General features: G+C 55.2%; 2 protein-coding genes across 2 annotated transcripts; one reads left to right on the forward strand and one right to left on the reverse strand.

The window, feature by feature from the left end:
- The first annotated feature begins 2714 nt into the window (after positions 1–2714).
- Positions 2715–18137, forward strand: CIMIP2A (ciliary microtubule inner protein 2A). The gene is made up of 7 exons (XM_057407380.1): positions 2715–2858; positions 7790–7983; positions 10548–10831; positions 12485–12605; positions 13690–13784; positions 15691–15808; positions 17979–18137. The coding sequence occupies exons 1-7, from the start codon at positions 2803–2805 to the stop codon at positions 18065–18067; spliced, it is 957 nt and encodes a 318-aa protein (XP_057263363.1). The 5' UTR covers positions 2715–2802; the 3' UTR covers positions 18068–18137.
- TUBB4B (tubulin beta 4B class IVb) lies at positions 18058–20280 on the reverse strand. The gene is made up of 4 exons (XM_057407333.1): positions 20148–20280; positions 19936–20044; positions 19750–19860; positions 18058–19262 (listed from the first exon to the last, which is right to left on the reverse strand). The coding sequence occupies exons 1-4, from the start codon at positions 20202–20204 to the stop codon at positions 18202–18204; spliced, it is 1338 nt and encodes a 445-aa protein (XP_057263316.1). The 5' UTR covers positions 20205–20280; the 3' UTR covers positions 18058–18201.
- Between the last annotated feature and the right edge of the window lie 675 nt (positions 20281–20955).

Consider the following 20955-nt stretch of genomic DNA (forward strand, 5'->3'; position numbering starts at 1 on the left):
CTGATGTGCAATTAATCCTGTATAAGTACCCATTAATATGAGATCTCTAAGTCAATGCTGTTACCTGTGCAGAGGGAACTGGGATCTGGTGAAGCCGAATGGTTGAGCGCAGAACCTGCCGTGTCCCTTGTCCCAGCTGCCGTGAGAGGAGGAGCAGAGTACGGGTGGTCCCTCAGCACACACGTGTGCACATGCCCTGACATGTATGTTGAGTGTTCGTGGTTCCTCTTCAGGGCTGTGGCAGGGTTCGTGCTGTTGGCCAGGCAGATGCACTTGGGCCCAGGCTCCTTCATGCTGTGATCAGAGCTGGCATCGGGGGGTGGGACTGACCCATTCCCTTAGTATAGGTGTATGTTCTGCCATTGAACTTGGGGTTGGGTTTTGTTTGTCCTGTCACAAACAGCTCCTTCTCTGGAGGGTTTTAGAGGGTTCTGAAATCCATTGGAGTGAGGGAGGGAATTCAGCTCTACAATAAATCCATTGAGGATTTACCGGGTGCCTGGGGAATACTCTGCTATTCCCTCTCTAATCCTTTAGCAAGATGCTTAGGACCAAACCAAGTATTTCATAAGCTGGGAGAAGATGAAAGCTCAGCACTTGGTGCCTTTTAAACAGCATCCAGCATAGCGTGTATTTCCAGTAAGGATAATAAGATAGCTTTTATCTTAGCCACAAGCTCAGTGTGAATGGCTGTGCAGAGAGCTCTGCGAGCGGGCACTGCTGACAGGGGGATGTCCAAACACTCAGCATCTGAGGATAAATGTTATGCTGAAGGCAGTAACCTGCTGCTGCATTGGCAGGTGCCAGCCTGGAGCGTGGCTGTGGTGCTCCCTGGGCAGGGCAAACTCCATCCTGAAGATTCCCAGTTGTGGCTCACTTGGTAGGACCCAGGTTGTCCCATTGCAGACCCAGTGTGGGGTTCCCCAGCACCTCCATGTGAGCTGGTCCTCTGAGCAAAGGGTCCAAGTCACCCCACCTCCAAGGTGGATCTCACCCCCAAATAGGTGTTTTCCCCTCTTTGACTGCAGGGGCTGTGAGGAGCTGCTGTTACCTGTGCAGGGTCTGCTTGGAGCTGGGCGATGGGGGTCAGAGCCATTGTGGTCCCTGCTGCAGCCTGTGGGGCACTGGGTGGGTGCTGGCAAACCACACACTGAATGTGTATCTGCAGTGTTTCTGTCCTGTCCCAGACAATGTACCCAGCAACACCCGGCCGTGTGTGTGTGATCTCCTGTACTCAGAGGTGCCAGAGCACTGTAAAGTCACCTGGATGGGCTCTGTACTTGTTCCATCGGGATGTGCTGTTCCTCTCTTGACATGTGGACATACAAAGGTTCTCTCGTATCAATAAATTCTGATGATAACCTTGACAAAAGTGATTTCTGCTTTTTTCTTTTACCCAGGTGCCTGCACTGAGCACAGATACCTTGCTCTGATTGTTCCATAGCTCTTTGGTAAGTATGGGACCCCAGGTTTGAAGGAGCAGCCATTGATCATTTAAAGGAGTGAGCTTTGAAGGGAGCTTCTGGAAGTGCTGGGATGATGCTGACCTGACCCCCCTTGGGCCAGTGGGGCTTGGACCAGCCTGGGATCACTGTTTGGTGTCATTAACACAGTGCTGCGTTTCAGAAAGCAGTTTCTTCATGTTAAAATCAGAAGACCTGGGCTGGGAGGAACCTCTGTAGGTCCCTTATTGAATTGCCCACCAAAAGCTGAGCTGACCACAAAGCTCCATGGGACTGCTCTTCTGGGCTTTGAAGATCTCTGAGGATGGAGATGCCACCTCTGCCCCAGGGCTGCGCTGCTCCCATGGAGGAGAGCTTCCTCCTTGTGTCCTCTGGGCCTGCCCCTCGGTGCATCTTGTACCTGTCATCTCCTCTGTCTTTCACTGCTCACCTCTGAGAAGAGCCATGACCCCCTCACAGACCATCCACTGCAGACCTGGGGCTGCTGGAGGGGGCTGTCCCGTGGTGGTGCTCAGGAGCTGGGCAAACTCAGCACATTTATAAAGGCTGGAAACTCCAGATCCATCGCTAGGCACCAAGGGCAGGAGTCAAAGCAGCAATTTTACCTCCTCAGAGAAGCTTTCGGGTGGAGGAGCAGGGACCTGACCACATGAGAGCTCTGGTTTCTGGTTACTGCTTTGAAACAGAATGGTTTTGCCAGCGCTGTGGCTGAGCTCCCCAGGCCCATAGAGGGACCTCGGCAGTGAAGCAGCCTCACTGCTGCTACTGGAGTTGGTGAAAGGATGCTGGCGCTCAGGGCGCTGTGGGCTGTGATGTGCTGGCCATGGCGGCTGCTCAGTGCAGGAGACCCCATGTCCTGTGCCTGCCTTCAGCTGGAGGGGGTGAACCCCACCACACACAGGACACAGTCACCTGTGTGGTGGTGGGAATGGCAGCAGCCCTTGTGTGTGTGAAGCAAAGGGCTGCACCCTCACGCAGCCAGACCAGGAGGCACTGAGGGAGAGGAGGGCTGAGCCTTCCCCTATAGCACGGGGAATCCCTGAGCCTCTGCTGCACTAGTGACTGGGGCTCTCCAGAGCTGTGCTGGGGCTGCTGGTGGGGAACATCTGGCACAGCTGTCCCAGGGGTACCAGCCTTGGGGGGGGGGGGGCTGACAAGCGCTGAGACATCTCCCTGCTCATCCAGGGCTTCCAGATGGGGGGAAACAAAGGACGTGTCCAGGCAAACCTGAGGAGCTGGGAGCGACACAACACAGCTCCTGGTGCATCACAGAGGTTTCCCAGGCGACTGCATCGTGCTGCATCTCCTTCCTCCCACCAGCCAGAGCTGCTGCATTGCCATGGCAGCCTCCAAGGAAAAGAGCATCTTCCCTTCCCATCCCTACCATATCCCTGGGTAAGTTCAGCCAAAATGCCTGTTCAAGGCAAACAGCTCCCATTGGGATCAGTAGTTCTGAGCTGTGGTAAGTTGTTTGGTTTTGTTTAAAAGACACCATTAAAAACTCCTCCAAAGGAGGCAGGGCTCCAGCGTGAGGAGCACCACTTTATAGAAGGGTACAGCGAAAGGCATTGCCGTAGTGCATTGAGGGTAAGGCCAGCAGTGTTCTTTCCCCCTTCCCCCTTTCTTAACTTGTTTTAAGCAGCAAATGGCACCAGGGCAGCTGTGCAGGGGTTGGCTCCAAACTGCCATAGCTCCTGCATCAAGGATGTTTGAAGGCCTCCATTGGCTAGATAGCTTGCAGAGGCATCGCGCCCTCTTGTCAGGCTGGTCAGAGCGCAGCCCTGCTGCTGGATCAAGGCCTTTGAAGAGTCGGGGGCTGTGGATGCTGTGGGCTGGTTCATACGTGGTTAGGGGGTTTTCCAAAGCTGCTTGTGATGTTCTTGGAAAGAAGCAGCCCAGACTGTGATGGTAAGGGGTGTTGGTCGATGAGAAAATGAACATGAGCCGGCTTCAGTGTGTGCTCACAGCCCAGAAACCAACTGTATCCTGGGCTGCATCAAAAGGAGCGTGACCAGCAGGTCCAAGGAGGTGATCCTGCCCCTCTGCTCTGCTCTTGTGAGACCTCACCTGGAGCATTGTGTGCAGTTCTGGTGTCCTCAACATAAAAAGGACATGGAACTGTTGGAACAAGTCCAGAGGAGGCCACGAGGATGATCAGGGACTGGAGCACCTCCTGTATGGAGACAGGCTGAGAAAGTTGGGGCTGTTCAACGTGGAGAAGGGAAGCTGTGTGGAGACCTCAGAGCAGCCTTCCAGTATCTGAAGGGGGCCTACAGGGATGCTGGGGAGGGACTCTTCATTAGGGACTGGAGTGACAGGACAAGGGGTAACGGGTTAAAACTTAAACAGGGGAAGTTTAGATTGGATATAAGGAGGAAGTTCTTTCCTGTAAGGGTGGCGAGGCACTGGAATGGGTTGCCCAGGGAAGCTGTGAATGCTCCATCCCTGGCAGTGTTCAAGGCCAGGTTGGACAGAGCCTTGGGTGCCATGGTTTAGTGTGAGGTGTCCCTGCCCATGGCACGGGGGTTGGAACTGGATGATCTTAAGGTCCTTTCCAACCCAAACTGTTCTATGATTCTATGACGGACTGGTGGTTAAGAGGTAAGACACAAATGGCAGGAGTCAGGGCATTGGCTTTGTGGGGACAGGGAAATGGTGCGTGTGGTCTCCTGGTGCCTGTGCTGGGAGATGTGTTCATGGCACGTGGACACCACTGCAGTGGCTGAGGGCTCGTAGCCCATGGGACGGCAGAGCCAGAGGCTCCCCATAGCAGCCCCAGCGCACAAGTGTCTGTTGGTACCGGACCACTGGGATTAGCCCAGCCTGAGGCTGGCTCCAAAGGGGTCAGGACGATGTCCGGGGCAGAGGGGCTGCGACCGACCAGGTTTGTCCCCCACGGCTGCAGATGCAGCGCAGGCAGACCCCGAGCTGCAGGCGGTGTGGAACCTGTTCCCTTCCTTCCTTAGCACCGCTCCTGGTGCTCAGATTGGTCCTTCCCATCGCAGCACCCTGCAGGATTCCTCCATGGCTGATCTCCGCATCTCCCAGGCTTACTCAAGCTCCGGGGCTGGTTGTGCTGAGCACGGGTTGTGCTGCGTGGTTGTGCTGCGTGGTTGTGCTGAGCACGGGCTGTGCTGCGTGGTTGTGCTGCGTGGTTGTGCTGCGTGGTTGTGCTGCGTGGCTGTGCTGCGTGGCTGTGCTGCGTGGCTGTGCTGCGTGGCTGTGCTGCGTGGCTGTGCTGCGTGGCTGTGCTGCGTGGCTGTGCTGCGTGGCTGTGCTGCGTGGCTGTGCTGCGCTGCCACCCTGGCAGAGCCGTGCTGGCAGGGATGAGGAGCAGCAAGGAGGGAGCTGGGGCTGCGTTTGCACCTCCAAAAGCCTCAGACCTTCCCCCTGCTCACCCCTGCTTCAGTCCCTGATGCAGCCACAGGAGCTGGGGCTGAAGCGAGGAGGAGGAGGAGGAAGGGGAACCCACTTCTGCTCCTGCATTTCGCAGGGCTGTGTGGGCTTGTGGTGTCACCCCCCCGCGGGTGCTGCTTTGCATCTGCTTTGGGTGCTGAGCACAGGGAGGAGCTGCCTGAGGGGCACCACCAGAGCCAGCGGACCCTGCACCCCGCTGGGCGCTGCAGGAGGAGGATGAGGATGCTGCTGCATCGCAGCATCTCACCTCTTGTCCCATGGGCCGTGCCGTGAACACAAGGACATCGGCATCGGCCGCTGCCACTTGTGCTGGGCAATGGTCACAGATGGGGCTTTGGAAACACCAGAGCGGCGCTGAGCAGCGCTGGAAGGCAAAGCCAAGGAGCTGGGCTGGTTTGGGAAGGACGCGGGGCACAGAAGGGGTAAATCCATGGACAGCTCCACGGAGCTGCGCAGGGTGCGGGGTCCAGGAGCAGGTTTTGGTGCTGCCGGGTGGGAGCAGCGATGGCAGAGCCGGGGCTGAGCGAGGGGCAGGTGGGAGGCCCTGGGGAGGCCAGTGAGGGGTGGGAGCAGCGACTGCAGGGCCAGGGGGACCCCTCTGGGTTCTTCAGATGAACACAAGGCAGGAGGAGCCCAAACAGCCCCGCTGGGACCAGGGCTTTGAGCCCAGCCCTCGCCATTCACTCCATGGCACATCCCTTCCCCAGAGCCCGGCCTGACTCAGCCGAGCTCCTCCTGTTGCCTTGCTTTTAACTGCCATGAGTTGAATCCTCTCGCAGCTCTCCCCCCACCCTGTCATTACCTGGGCTGAGCCATTTGTGCCCTCGCTCAGCTTTATGGTCCCGGTGTAGCTTTCCCATGTTGCAAGACCCATTGGAAATCAATGGGGATGAGGCACGGAGGTGCTGCTGCCATCCTGCACGCAAAGCAGGACCGCTGGCCGAGTGGAAATGCGTGGCTCTGCTTGCTCTTGGGGAAAGCATTTGGAAGGGAAAGTACTTGCTCATCATCTTGTGATCCTCATGCATCATCTGGCTTTATTCCTGGGTAGGCAGTGGGCTCCTTCAGTGTTTGTGTCTGTACATTGCAACCGCCAGCTCTGCCTTGCTGCTTCAGAGGTGAAATAACATCACTGTGAGGAGCTGGGGTACCGGGAACAGCTGGAGCTCCCGATGGGTGCTGATGGACCCGGGGCTCCGGTGCCCTGAGCCACCCAACTGCCCGTGCCAGGCACCGGGGGCCAGAGGAGCAGCGCATCCTGCAGGAGTTTGGTTGGAGTTTTGGTATTGGACCAGGGACTGGAACCTGGGAATTCCCAGTAACAGAGAGAGGGAGAGGAGCATCTGAAACAGAGCCGCCTCTAACTGGGAATGGGATTTTAACTGGGCGCTGTCCCAGTGACTGCAGCACACGTCAAGGCCAGGTTGGACACAGGGGCTTGGAGCAAGCTGCTCTAGTGGAAGGTGTCCCTGCCTGTGGCAGGGGTTGGAGCTGGAGGAGCTTTAAGGTCCCTTCCAGCACAAACCAGGCTGGGGTTCTATAAAGTTTTCCTCTCCACAGACGCTGCTTTGGCCGCTCTCTGTATTCCCCCATGAACCGAAGCACTGAGCCTGTGCCTACAGTGCCTGGAAATCCATCAGCCAGTTTGCATGCTGACATACACGTGCAAACGCACACTCACACGTGCACACACACGTGCAAACGCACACTCACACGTGCAAACACACTCACACGTGCAAACACACACACACGTGCTAACACACACGTGCAAACACACACACACGTGCTAACACACACGTGCAAACACACACTCACACGTGCAAACACACACACACGTGCAAACACACACACACGTGCAAACACACACACACACACACACACACACGAGCAAACACACACTCACACGTGCAAACACACACTGCAAACACACACGTGCAAACACACACTCACACGTGCAAACACACTCACAAACACACACGTGCTGCAAACACACACACACGTGCAAACACACACTCAACACACACACGTGCAAACACACACACACTCACACATGCAAACACACACACACACACACACACATGCAACACACACACACACGTGCAAACACACACACACGTGCAAACACACACTCACACACACACACGTGCTACACACACACACACACACGTGCACACACACACACGTGCAACACACACACGTGCTAACACACACACGTGCAAACACACATGTGCAAACACACATGTGCAAACACACACATGTGCACACACACACACTACACACACACGTGCAAACACACACACGTGCACACACACACACACTAACACACACACACACACACACACATAACACACACGTGCTAACACACACACACGTGCAAACACACACACATGTGCACACACACTCACGTGCTAACACACACACACGTGCACACACACACACGTGCAAACACACACGTGCAAACACACATGTGCAAACACACACATGTGCACACACACACACATGTGCTAACACACACACACGTGCAAACACACACACACGTGCAAACACACACACGTGCACACACACACATGTGCTAACACACACACACACACACACACATGTGCAAACACACACATGTGCACACACACTCACATGTGCTAACACACACGTGCTAACACACACACATGTGCAAACACACGCTCACCTGCCTGGCTCCATGCAGAACCACACACAGCTGCTCCGTGCTCCCTCGTGCTGCTCCTTCCTGCTCGCAGGACATCCCTGTGCAATCACCTCCCTGGGCCCACGCGCTCCAGCCCCCGCGTGCTCCCGGCTGCAGCCTTCCCGGTGCCCCCCAGCTCTAAACAGAAACCCAGCCGAGGGGCAGGTCCCAGCACCACCGCAGTGACCACTCTTTGGTTCCTCCTCAGCTACGAGGGCTTCGTCCCTCAGTACCGGTTCCAGTCCGGAGAGACCTTTGGCAGGGCCACGCACCGGCTGCTGACCGACCCCACCGCTGCCCGCAGCCCCCGCGCTCTGCTGGCACCGCTGCAGAAGCCGGAGTTCATGGAGGACTTCAGCGGGGCCAAGCACGGAGGCCAGGACCACCCCCCCGGGCACCCAGGTGAGCACAGCCCGGGCCCTTCGCTGCATGGGCCCTGCTCCGATGCGCACGGGTCCTTGGCAGGCTCCTGGCTGTTATCCATGCAGCAGTCACAGCTCCGGGGTAGCAGCATCGGTGCGAAGTGGAGCTGAGCGTGGGGCTCCTCACCCTGGCGTTTGGTGGAGTGGGGAGGGGGATTTAAGTTCCTGGGTTACCTGCTGTTAGATGAAGGTAGGTGGTGGTCTGCTGTGTAATGAAATCCTTCCGTGTTCCGTGGTGGTTTAACCCCAGCCGGCAGCTAAGCCCCAGCAGCCGCTTGCTCACTCACCCCACTGCTGCAGGATAGGGGAGAATCAGGATAAAAGTGAGGAAATTCATGGATTGAGATAAAAATCTAATGTTTATTTGTAATATAATAATTGTTTAATAGTTGGAATAGAAAAATGGCAATAAATTGTAATGAAAAGGAAAATACCAGAAAGACAGAAACAAACCCCAGGCAAGACAAGTGATGCCATTGGAAACCATTGCTCACCATCACTGTGTGATGCACAGCCACCCCCCAAGCAGCAGCCCCACTCCAATGCCCCCCCAGTTTCATTGCTGAGCATGGTGTTACATGGTCCAGGATACCCCAGTCGGGGTCACTGCCTGGCTGCGTTACCCCAATTCCTTGTGGCCCCCTGCTTGCAGGAAGAGCAGAAAAGGTCCTGGCTCTGTGTGAGTGCTGCTCATCAGCAGTGACTGGAGCATCCCTGTGTGAGTGCTGCTCATCAGCAGTGACTGGAGCATCCCTGTGTGAGCAGCACTCAGCAGTGACTGGAGCATCCCTGTGTGAGCAGTGCTCAGCAGTGACTGGAGCATCCCTGTGTGAGTGCTGCTCAGCAGTGACTGGAGCATCCCTGTGTGAGCAGTGCTCAGCAGTGACTGGAGCATCCCTGTGTGAGTGCTGCTCAGCAGTGACTGGAGCATCCCTGTGTGAGTGCTGCTCAGCAGTGACTGGAGCATCCCTGTGTGAGCAGCGCTCAGCAGTGACTGGAGCATCCCTGTATGAGCAGTGCTCAGCAGTGACTGGTGCTCAGCAGTGACTGGAGCATCCCTGTGTGAGCAGCGCTCAGCAGTGACTGGAGCATCCCTGTATGAGCAGTGCTCAGCAGTGACTGGTGCTCAGCAGTGACTGGAGCATCCCTGTGTGAGTGCTGCTCAGCAGTGACTGGAGCATCCCTGTGTGAGCAGTGCTCAGCAGTGACTGGAGCATCCCTGTGTGAGCAGCTCTGCAGCACAAACCCAGGCTGTGAGGACGATGAACTTCCCTGGTGGGTCCAGCACGATTCCAAGGGCTCAGATCCATCCTCTGGGAACACCCAGCTCTGCTGTTCCCAGCCCTTTCCCAGCTGACCCCACTGGTGCAGGGCTTGTTCTCCTCAGAGCTCCTACTCACAGCTTGTGATTCACTTTGCATCCCAATGCTCCCACCTCAGACCAGTGGATGGGCTTGTGTGCCCTTTCCCACTGTCCCTCTTTCCCTGCTCGCAGGCCCCATCTCCTCCATCAGACACTGAGATACTCTTCTCTAGATTCCCAACACTGGGAATCTGCAGGAATTTCCTGCCAAGTCCCAGCTCTTTCAGCCAAAGTGCCTGGTCCCTGTGGAGCAGACCCAAAATAGGCTGCAGCAGCAGCACCTCTCCCATGATCCATCCCATGGAGACACGTGTGCCCTGTACCACACCGTGCGGACACCCTGCCTGGTGGGAGCGAGGCCTCTCCAGGCTGAGGGCAACATTCCCAGCAGGATCTGGGTCTCCATTTCCCTGGGGATGGCCACACCAAGGCGATGCTTTCCCATTTCCTGCTGGGAATTTGTGCCGTGCAGCTTGGAAGCTTCCAGCCTTTCTGCCCATCCCAGCCCTGTTTCCCGGGAGCCGGGTCTCCACCACAGCTGGTGTTTATGGGCTTCATTCCTGGACATTTATATTTGCATGTCCTCGGATTAAGCTGCAGTTTGGATGGACCCAACTAACCAGTCAGCCCGCTCGCCCTCCCTCATTATCCTGTCCCCATTCCACGCTCTCCTCACCAACCCCTACTTCATCTGCTAGCATTGGAGCTGGGAAGCGCTGGCTGCTGCTGGTGACTTCATCCCCAGCTCCTGCTGTCAGGGAGGTTCCTTAAACCCTTCAGTGCAGCCTCGCCTGGGGTCCTCCGGGGTATTGTCCGTGATGGGATCGGAGAGCTCGAGGCGGTGCTGGACCCGTGGGTCTGTGTTTGGGGTGCGCTGACACGGCCACAGGGAGCAAAGGGACACGCTGGGGTTTACTTTGCCCTGTATAGCTCGGCTGATGGTATCGTAGAGCTTAGGTGCCATTTAGATTAAATTCCAAGCTATTGAGCTTCTCTTTGTGCATTTTCCTGTGCAGGATGGTTACCTGGGTGGGCCGATGGTGCCCACAGGATGCATTCACAGCCTGTGGGATGCTGCTGAGCTCCAGGCTCCTTTCCTTCACCACACGGGGCTGAGGTCCAGGGTGATGGGAATCCCCCGTTCAGCCACTCCTTTCCCTTTCCTCGGTGTCGTTCCACAGGGTGCTTCCCCTCTGAGAGACCTGGGGCTGCAGCGACCTTCCCTGACCCACTCCTTCAGGCCAGGCTGCCCCTGCTGCAGCCGGAGCTGTCCGAGGAAGAGCTGACCATGGTGCAGGCGGACCCTGAGCCCCGGGACCACTCCAGCGAGTACGTCCCGAGGACACAAGTGGTTCGGGACTCCCCCCGCAGTGTTCCACACTATCCTGCGTCCGAAGGGCGACAGTGGCTGACGAGAAGGGGCAGACCCGGCCAGCGCGGCGGTGCCTGGGCAGGAAGCGCACCAGTAAGTGTTCTGGGGGGGAACGGGCACGGGGTAGAGGATGCTGCTGGGGAGGGATGGGGATTGGGACTGGTGAGCATGGAAGGGATGTCCTTGGAACAGGGCAGTGAAAAGGGACCCTGATGTGCTCATCATCAGGGCTGTAGTGAAAGGACAAGGGGGAATGGCTTTAAACTTAAATGGGGGAGATTCAGGTTGGATCTTGGGCAGAAGTTCTTCCCTGTGAGGGTGCTGAGGCGCTGGCACAGGGTGCCCAGAGAAGCTGTGGCTGCCCCATCCCTGGCAGTGTTCAAGGCCAGGTTGGACACAGGGGCTTGGAGCAAGCTGCTCTAGTGGAAGGTGTCCCTGCCCGTGGCAGGGGTTGGAACTGAAGGAGCTTTAAGGTCCCTTCCAACCCAAACCAGGCTGGGATTCTGGGATGTGGGTGTGGATGACAAGGGCAGAGAGCTTAGAGTGTCATGCAGAGAAATATCAAATGCAGAAACATTTCCAGCAGTAGCAAATCCCTTCCATACCCAGGAAATTGCAGTACTCAGTAATTACTCTTCTTAATTAAAAAACCTGAACTTCTTACTTGCTGAAGTATTAGCTTCAAATCCCAGCCACCATCAGATCTTGCACTGTGCCAGGCCTGTGTTTCCTTTGGGTGAACAGGCAGCCCTGACACCCTCTTCCTCCTGTCCCCTTTGGCTACACACTGGGTTTCTGATCCCCTCCCTGCTCCCACCTGAGTTTCTCACCACAGCTGCCCCTTGTTTAAGCACAAGCACTGGGTTTGCCTCTGGAGCTGGTGCTGTTTCACACCGCAGAGCCAGGAGCACTTGGGACCAACGTGTCTGAGCCCCTCATTTCTTGCATCCCGCTGCAGCCAGCCGGGGCTCTGCACGCTCCCTGAGGGCAGAGAGCAGGGATCCCATGAACCGACCACATCAACAGCTGGCTGGGGCAGAGATCCCAGGAAAGGGCATTCCTGCTCCTTGCTCTGAGAAGCAGGTTTAGAGAGGAGCTCAGTGCCCAAAGCTCCCCTTGCTCTCCCTGGGCAGAGCCTCTGTGTGCAGCGGGCACGTGCAATGGGACTTCACCAGAAACCTTTGGGTAGCTCCTAGTGTAAAGCTGGGAAGAAAAAGCTGGAGCACCTCCTGTATGGAGCCAGGCTGAGGAAGTTGGGGCTGTTCAGCCTGGAGAAGAGAAGCTGTGTGGAGACCTCATAGCAGCCTTCCAGTGTCTGAAGGGGGCCTATAGGGATGCTGGGGAGGGACTCTTCATTAGGGACTGGAGTGACAGGGTGAGGGGTAAGGGGTGAAAACTTAAACAGGGGAAGTTCAGACTGGATATAAGGAAGAAGTTCTTTACTGTGAGGGTGGTGAGGCACTGGAATGGGTTGCCCAGGGAGGTTGTGAATGCTCCATCCCTGGCAGTGTTCAAGGCCAGGTTGGACAGAGCCTTGGGTGCCATGGTTTAGTGTGAGGTGTCCCTGCCCATGGCAGGGGGGTTGGAACTGGGTGATCTTAAGGTCCTTTCCAACCCCAACTATTCTATGGTTCCATGAAGAACAGGAAATGGCAGCTGCCATTCACAGGTTCTGTTGCTGATTTAAGCAATGGGGCTGTAGGAAGCAGCAGCTTTTACTGCTCTTGCTCTGAACCTGTAACGCAGGGGCAGGTGACATTGCCACCGCTGACCCAGGGGCCCGGGAGAACCAACGGGGCCGAGGAGGAGGAGATTTGGTTGCCAGAAATGGATCTACCAAAGGTGATCCAGCAGAAAGTCATCACAGGTAAAAGGGAGGGAGTCCCCCTCGGAAAGAGCCGCGTCACCGTCCTTCCCCATGGGAAACCTCGGGGATCCTGGCTGGTCATTCCGGTTCAGTTAGCACTTTGGGATGGAAAATGCCACTGCTTCTCTCCATGCAAGGGTGCTCCTCTGGGACGCTCTTCATGGGCAGGAGAGCTCATCATGGATGGGATGCAGGAGCCACCCGAGGTCCCCACAGCCCCAGGGCCAGGCTAGAAAATGCTCCAGAAATGCAGAGCTGGGCCATGGGCTCTGCACCACCTCCTGCTGCCCTTGAGGTGGTTCGTTCTCCATCAGCAACAAGAGCCCTTCCGCAATCATGAAGCCAACAAGCAGTGATGCATCGCACCGCCAGGACTCCATAAAGCTGGTGGACAAGGAATTCTGTTCTGTAGCTCCACCACTTGCTCTGGAAGAGCCTGAGCATTGCAGAGGGCGATGCACAGGGTGGGGGGATCTTCACTCTGCAGTGGACCACAGCAAAGAGGAGCTCTGTATCAGAGTACTGCAGTCAAAATGAAAGAGCATCGATGCTTCAGGATGCAGAAGACAGTTTTCTCTCTCTTCAAAGCATTCCTTTGGGAAGAGGGAGTTCTGCCTGTGTTTTAGATGTACCTCACTATGTTTTATGTAGGTTTAGACTTTATATAGTTTCTGTCTCCTACTTGGTGGAAATCTGTTGGATGGGCAGGGCAAGTGAGGAAGAAAGGTTGGACGCCTTGTTGTTAGCTCCTGAATGTGTATTAAACTGGGAGAGAACATGACAGAGCTGTTGGTGCACAGGAAAGGCCATAAGAAAATGAGATGTTTCTTCCATACCTCATGGAGATCAACCCAGATCAGTTCAATCCATTGAGTTTTCCTTGGGCATTGTAAAAAAGACTCTTTCAGAACAGATACTTCATGGGTAAGAGTTAATTTTACACTTTAAATGGGTGCATTTTTCCTTCCTGTGCTCTGCTGAGGTTTTGTATTTATCCCAGCCTGTTCCACTTCCGGGCTGGTTGATCTCTGTAGGATATGTATATTCACAAGCAGACAATGTTCTCTCTTGTCTTCATCCCCAGGGTACGCTGGATTCATCCCCCGCCTCTCCTGGTTTCACGGTGTGAACTACATCCGGAGTGTGACGGAAGCAATGAAGGAATTTGACCAACACCAGGTACATTACAGGCCCAAATCTCATTCCAGCTGTGTAACTGAGTCAGCTGCAACACCAGAAGTGGTTTCACTTGCAGCAGTAGGGTTAGGACTGGGGTATAAGTTACAAGCAGAGTAAAATGCTATTAGGTAACATGGTGAAAAAATCATGAGCAATTAAAGCCTGTAACTTGTTTCCTTGGGACACTGAGGGAGAAGAAATGAGTTCATAAAAGGATTAAGCAAATCTAGAGAGGGCTGGGTCAAGGGTGGCTGCTAAATATGTGGCTCTGAGTGCAGAAACACAGGATGCAACAATCTGTGCTTCCCTTGTGCAATCCACCTTCTCTATTGGGCTGGCAGTGCCGGATGCCTTCCTGGCCTGCTTGGGTGGATATTCCTCTCTTTTAACTGGTTGTAAAGCTTTTTCCTTTCCTAACAGGATTTGTCGTAAAGGGATTTAGATCTCCTTTTGGGAAGGATGCAGAAATATCCCTCCTGAAATGCTATTTGTCCCCTTGCTGTCAGATCCCCCATATAGTTCCCTCCTACATGGGAAAATGAGATCCCTCCCCCCAGTAGTTAACAGTTTGCATTCCAAGGGATGCATTTCCTCCTGCTACCAGGATGCAGTGAGATGCAGCAGCATCCCTGGTCCAGCACTGGTGAGAGCTGGTCAGCTCAGTGACACAGGTTAAAACATTCCCAATCCTTTCTGGTCACTGGGATTGGCTGCAGTGCCTTCATCCCAGAGTGTACGGGTCTGATGTAGGAAAAAATTCCAAGATTGAGGCTCCCCAGCTCAGAAAAACTCAGCTGGGAAGAAATGACTCAGCAGGGAGAGCAGCAGGTCTGGCTGCTCATGGCAGCCTCTTGCTTCTCAGGCTGAAATGTATTTTCCTGTGCTGGCTTCCTTACGCTTCTGCCATTAATAGGAATTGAGATGAAGCAGCAAGGAAAAACAACTCCAAACCATGGTATTATCAAAACTGAATGTGCTGTTTGCAAAGCCTTTCTGCCCCTGATTCCTTAAGTAGCATTCTGCTTGTAGTAAATCAGCGAGGGAGGTGTTTCTGTTGCAGGATTCAGCAGAATCCAGCCTTCCAGAGCTCAGCTGCGGCACATCAGGCACTGAAGGAATGAGTACACTAAAAAAAACCCCAACCAAATCACACCACATTTCTATCTAAGATGGCTTCAAGCCATTAATCTGCTGCCCTAAATCTCTGTTGCCCTAGGTTACATACTGGGATGTGCTATGGATCACTGCTTACTGCCTGCATCAGGCAAAATAGTGCAGCCCTCACGCTTCAGTGCAGCGCTTGAGGGATGCAGCAGCCGCTCCTCACCACCACAGGATGGGTCAGCAGCCCCACGGGCTGCTCGGCTCCATCAGCCCCATCCCTTCTCCGCCAGTGTGGGCAGCACAGCTTTAAGTGACATCTGAATACTGAGAGCAGCAACATCCACCCTCCAGCCCCTCGTCTGGGGCTGACCTTGGGGGGGGCAGACAGTTGCAGGGGGTGATTTACACTCTCCCTAAGCCTTCCTGTCCCTCCCAGCCAGGGAACTGCCGGCTGATCGCCACCAGTGGGACTCATGGAGAAACAAACCCAGTTGAAGGGGTCAAACCAAGCCCCAGATGTGCAGAGTCACAGCACAGGAGCAGATGAGGCTTGTACCCAAGCCCAGCAGACATTGCTGGCTCCCAGTACATCAGATATAGGAGCACAAGGTGTTTGGGACTTGCAGGTGATGCCCAGAGGTGGAGGTGAATGCAGTGTAGCTCCTAATTAGAAGAAAACTGAACTGGAAGGAGAATTGCTTTACATGGCTTCAATATTGAATGCAGAGTCAAAGCAGATGACTTGGTAAAAACGGTGTGTTTTAAAATTAACTGTACCCTGGTGTTGTTTCCTCCCCCCCAGTTTATGCTGAGAAACCCATGTTACAGCTTTGGCAAGAGATATCCCCAGAATTACTGGCCTACCTACAGAATTTACACCAGTGCTGGACTGATACCTTCCTACATGGGCTTTGTACCAGGTAATGTTATCAGCTGAGTGAAAGGAAAGTCACTGATACTAATTGCTGTCATTAAGTAGCGCTGTTATTAGCTGTAGTGCTGGAGAAGTGAACGATTACTCACCTGTTCCACATGGGTAGTAGGTTATTTCCTGGTCTGTGCTGAGGTGCTGGAGTGGTGCCATCCCCTTCCTGCAGGAGAGCCTGTCAGCCTGGCTGTCAGCCTGGGCTTGTGCAGAATGTTCCTCTGGTTTCCAGCCACCAAACCCCTGCTAAAGCAGCGGAGGCTCAGTAACACCCTGCCCGTCACCCGGGTGTGTTACAGTGTCTTCGTCAGGAAAGTGATTCGTAGAATAGAGCCTGGTTTGGGCTGGCAGGGACCTTAAAGCTCCTCCAGCTCCAACCCCTGCCACGGGCAGGGACACCTTCCACTAGAGCAGCTTGCTCCAAGCCCCTGTGTCCAACCTGGCCTTGAACACTGCCAGGGATGGGGCAGCCACAGCTTCTCTGGGCACCCTGTGCCAGCGCCTCAGCACCCTCACAGGGAAGAGCTTCTGCCTAAGAGCTCAGCTCAGTCTCCCCTCTGGCAGGTTAAAGCCATTCCCCTTGGCCTGTCCCTACATCCCTTGTCCCAAGCCCCTCTCCAGCTTTCCTGCAGCCCCTTCAGGCACTGGAGCTGCTCTCAGGTCTCCCCTTCAGGAGCCTTCTCTTCTCCAGGCTGCTCCAGCCCAGCTCTCTCAGCCTGGCTCCAGAGCAGAGCTGCTCCAGCCCTCGCAGCATCTCCATGGCCTCCTCTGGAGTCTCTCCAGCAGCTCCACGTCCTTAAAGTCTGATAAAAAGCAAGATGCAAATTATACAAATGGGATGAGAATGCACAGAATAATAGCAGTGAAATGGTATTAGCCAGAGACAGGCAGTGGCTACCCTGCACTGTCTGCCTGATCCTCAGTGCTGTTGCCTAAACAGAGAGGGCTGAAGTGATTTTTGTGCATGTGAAGGGGAAGCTCTGCCCGTGCACCTGAAAGCATTAAGGTATCAAGCTAAAATGTCAACAAATCAGCAACTGTCTTGTCCCTTCCCTACCCAGAGCTCAGTAATGTGGGCTGGGAAATCAGGGAGAAAGAACTAACCTCACAGCTTGTACTTAATGCAGTGCAGAGGAGGAAAATGCTAGAAGCAGAAAACTTGGTAGAAATGAAAGCCAGGAGTGGGGAAGCACACATCCTTTGCATGGCAGCTCTGGGGTGCCTCAGTGTAGCCCAGACTGTTCCAGGGGCTGTTTCCTCTGCGTAGGGCTGCTTGGGGAGGGCTTTGGTCACCCACCCTCATGTCTTTACTTCATGCTTTCACCATCTGCTGCTACCTTTACACCTACAGCAGCTCCCTCCCAGGTAGGTCTGGAGCCAGCCACCCATTCTTGCAGACAGTTTCCAGTTGGTGCCATTTGGACTCCAAGCAGCTCAGGCACTGGAAGGAGAAATTGTTTTCAAGGCACACAAACTCTGCACAAAACAATTCAGAATTTAAGAGCAGTGAGCAGGGTTTCTTCACCAGGAAAGCAGCCTGCTCCCCTGCCCAGCTCCCCAGCAGCAGGTCAGTCGCTTTAGCTGACACCATGGCTACCACAATAGGAATGTGGTGTTAATACAGGGGTGCCATGAAACACCCCCCTGATGTGCTAGCGGGCGCTCAGCCCACCTCAGCAGCAGAGCCTGCAGTAACACTCGGAGGTTTAAACTCTCCATATACGATTTGAAAACACGGCTGTGCACACAGGGGCTCAGCTCCTCCTCAGCAGTGTGGTGTGGCACTGCTGTCCACAGCGCTGCTGGCACAGGTCGTGGCTACCTGCCCGTTTGGCACTGCTGAGCCCATCAGCCTGGCTCCTCATCTGCTGGAGCCCTGCCTGCCTTGGGAAGGTGTTGTCAGGGAGACAGAACCTGTATCTACTACAGAGCGGCTCAGCTCCCGCTGAGCCTGTAACAGGAGTCCACACACAGGTACCTAAATTTAGATGCAGCTCAAAGCTGAATTCCATCCTCTCAGGAGGTGTTATCCCCACCACCAGCACACTTGGATTGTAAAGCAACATCAGTTCACCACATCCAGTGACACCCACAGCAGGCTGAGAGGCAGAAGCCCGGCTGCCTCAGCCAGGGCTCACCCCAAGTCCTTTGCTTCTCTTTTCCAGAGCTCCAGAACATCTACGCACTGACTTACGGAAACAGCACCCGAAAAGCTTACCAAAAGGAACAAGAGAGACGAGCTCGTGCACTGTGAAAAATGCTTTAATGGTGCCTGTACAGCAGTTGAAGTGACTTTTGAGACATAAAGAGGAACACAACACAGACAGAGGTTTGATGAGAGTTCATACAGCTTTAAACAAAATTTACAGGTATTCATCTGCATAGCTGTTACTCAGCCTCTTCCTCAGCCTCCTCCTCAAACTCCCCCTCCTCCTCAGCTGTAGCATCCTGGTACTGCTGATACTCAGACACCAGGTCATTCATGTTGCTCTCAGCCTCTGTGAATTCCATCTCGTCCATGCCCTCACCTGTGTACCAGTGCAAGAACGCCTTTCGGCGGAACATGGCTGTGAACTGCTCAGAAATGCGTTTGAACAGCTCCTGGATGGCTGTGCTGTTCCCAATGAAGGTGGCAGACATTTTCAGGCCACGAGGTGGAATGTCACAGACTGCCGTTTTAACGTTATTAGGGATCCATTCCACAAAATAGCTGCTATTTTTGTTCTGAACATTTAGCATTTGCTCATCCACCTCTTTCATGGACATACGGCCTCTGAACACAGCAGCCACGGTCAGGTAGCGGCCGTGCCGCGGGTCACAAGCAGCCATCATGTTCTTTGCGTCGAACATCTGCTGTGTCAGCTCTGGCACTGTCAGAGCCCGGTACTGTTGGCTCCCACGGCTGGTGAGAGGGGCAAAGCCAGGCATGAAGAAGTGCAAACGGGGGAAGGGAACCATGTTGACTGCCAGCTTCCGCAGGTCAGCATTGAGCTGGCCTGGGAACCGCAGGCAGGTGGTAACACCGCTCATGGTGGCTGACACTAAATGGTTCAGATCACCGTAGGTTGGAGTGGTTAACTTCAGTGTTCTGAAGCATATGTCATAGAGAGCTTCGTTATCAATACAGTATGTTTCATCTGTGTTCTCCACAAGCTGGTGAACCGAGAGTGTGGCATTGTAGGGCTCTACTACAGTATCTGACACTTTAGGGGATGGAACAACACTGAAAGTATTCATAATTCGGTCTGGGTACTCTTCACGGATTTTGCTGATGAGGAGGGTACCCATACCTGAGCCCGTACCACCACCGAGGGAGTGAGTAAGCTGAAAGCCCTGGAGACAATCACAGCTTTCTGCCTCCTTCCTTACAACATCTAACACAGAATCAACTAATTCAGCACCTTCCGTATAATGGCCCTTTGCCCAGTTGTTTCCTGCGCCGCTCTGACCTGGAAGAGAGCCATTTTCGTATTAGATTACGGTCACTGCTTCCTGCTTATTGCTTGCAAGCAAGGGCGCATCAGGCTACACAGAACCCCACCCCCAGGAGAGCTTCCTTTTAGCCAGCACTGAGCTGTGGTTTCACACAAGCACCTCTGAAATGGCTCGGCGGATACACAGAAAACATTTATTACTAATGACACAGCAGCCGTTTGATTGCTCCTGTTGATGCGGAGGAGGTAACGAGACTCGGAAGAGCAACGACCCCTTGCGCCTCCTCGGACGGCTCCCCCGCAGCTGCCATCCCGCACCGCCCGCAGGCTCGCCGGTATTTCGCACCCGTCACGCAGAGCCAGGATTAACCCCCTCCCCGGGGCCGCGCTCGCCTCAGGAGCATGTGCAGCGGCAAAGCCCGCAGTGCAGCGTCCCTGCCCTGCCCACCCCACCCCGAGCCGGTTACACGACAGGTCCCTCCCCCGCTCCCGGCGCACTCACCGAACACGAAGTTGTCTGGCCTGAATATCTGGCCGAAGGGCCCGGAGCGCACGGAGTCCATGGTGCCGGGCTCCAGGTCCACCAGCACGGCGCGGGGCACGTACTTGCCACCTGCAAAACGAGGAGAAGCCGTGACTGCGGCGCCGGGGGCAGATCGGGAAGAGGGGGAGGCGGGACAGGCCCTACCTGTGGCCTCGTTGTAATAGACGTTAATGCGCTCCAGCTGCAGGTCGCTGTCTCCATGGTAGGTACCGGTTGGATCGATGCCATGCTCGTCGCTGATCACCTCCCAGAACTGCCAGGGAAAACCGCGTCAAGAGCGGCCGGGCCGGGCGCGCCCCGCGCCACCCATCAGTGTCCCCCCCCTCCTGCAGCCGCCCTCTGCCCACCGCCCGGACCTTGGCTCCGATCTGGTTCCCGCACTGCCCGGCCTGCAGGTGCACGATCTCCCTCATGATGGCGGCGACACCGGTCACTTCCACCTAAAATCACCCTGCTCCCAACCGACTCTGGCTGCGTGAAGTAAACCGCGCGGGCTGCAGCGCCTTTCTAGCACTTTCTGGCGCGCAGCCGCCTGAGGCGGCGGGGGCCGGCGGCTGTTGTTATGGCAACCGCGCCGCTCGGCGGTCTGTGGCGGGCGGCCCGCGCCGCTGTGAGGCGGGGAGTGCCGGGCATGGAGCCCGCTCTCGGGCCGGTGCTGAGCACAGCCGTGCCCCGTGAGGTGGCTGCTCAGTCCTGAGCGGCTGCTCCTATGGCAGCCCGGCAGCCGAGCATACCAGTCTGGATAAACACCACCCTCGCCGCGCTGTTCACCTTCTACCATCCACCTTCGGTAGCGCGCTCTTGCATGGGCAGTTCCTGTGTTGGTCGCAGCTTCTGCTGAGCGTACTTTGGTGGTTGTTTTAGCAGAGCCATTTATGATTATACGTGCTCGTTAGGATGACAGTGATGTCTGCAAGTCCTGGCACCTCTTCTTGTTCCATAATGCACCTAAAACTTGAAAGTGGCCTCTAATTGAGTTCTTCAAGCCTGGCTGGGCTCAGACTGTTGCCTTGACGTGGGAGTGGACTGAGGCGGGAGCAGCAGATGACCTCGATTCTCTCTACACAGAACACATGGGGCTGGCACTCTGTGTCATTCCTACCAGACAGAGGTACTTTAAGGCTTGTGCACACACCATGGTCTGTGCTTGGAGAACAGAGTCCA

The sequence above is a fragment of the Pezoporus wallicus genome, unplaced genomic scaffold (assembly GCF_028554395.1).
Source record: "Pezoporus wallicus isolate ANWC-B61680 ecotype Strahan unplaced genomic scaffold, APGP_CSIRO_Pwel_v1 contig_8234, whole genome shotgun sequence".
Classification (NCBI taxonomy): Eukaryota; Metazoa; Chordata; class Aves; order Psittaciformes; family Psittacidae; genus Pezoporus; species Pezoporus wallicus.

Coding starts and splice junctions, on each gene's coding strand:
- CIMIP2A (XM_057407380.1), top strand. CDS start 2,803: ATGGCAGCCTCCAAGGAAAAGAGCATCTTCCCTTCCCATCCCTACCAT. Junction 7,984..10,547: donor CCACCCCCCCGGGCACCCAG/GTGAGCACAGCC, acceptor GTCGTTCCACAG/GGTGCTTCCCCTCTGAGAGA. Junction 13,785..15,690: donor AGGAATTTGACCAACACCAG/GTACATTACAGG, acceptor CCTCCCCCCCAG/TTTATGCTGAGAAACCCATG.
- TUBB4B (XM_057407333.1), bottom strand. CDS start 20,204: ATGAGGGAGATCGTGCACCTGCAGGCCGGGCAGTGCGGGAACCAGATC. Junction 20,045..20,147: donor GGAACCAGATCGGAGCCAAG/GTCCGGGCGGTG, acceptor TTTCCCTGGCAG/TTCTGGGAGGTGATCAGCGA. Junction 19,263..19,749: donor GCCAGACAACTTCGTGTTCG/GTGAGTGCGCCG, acceptor GCTCTCTTCCAG/GTCAGAGCGGCGCAGGAAAC.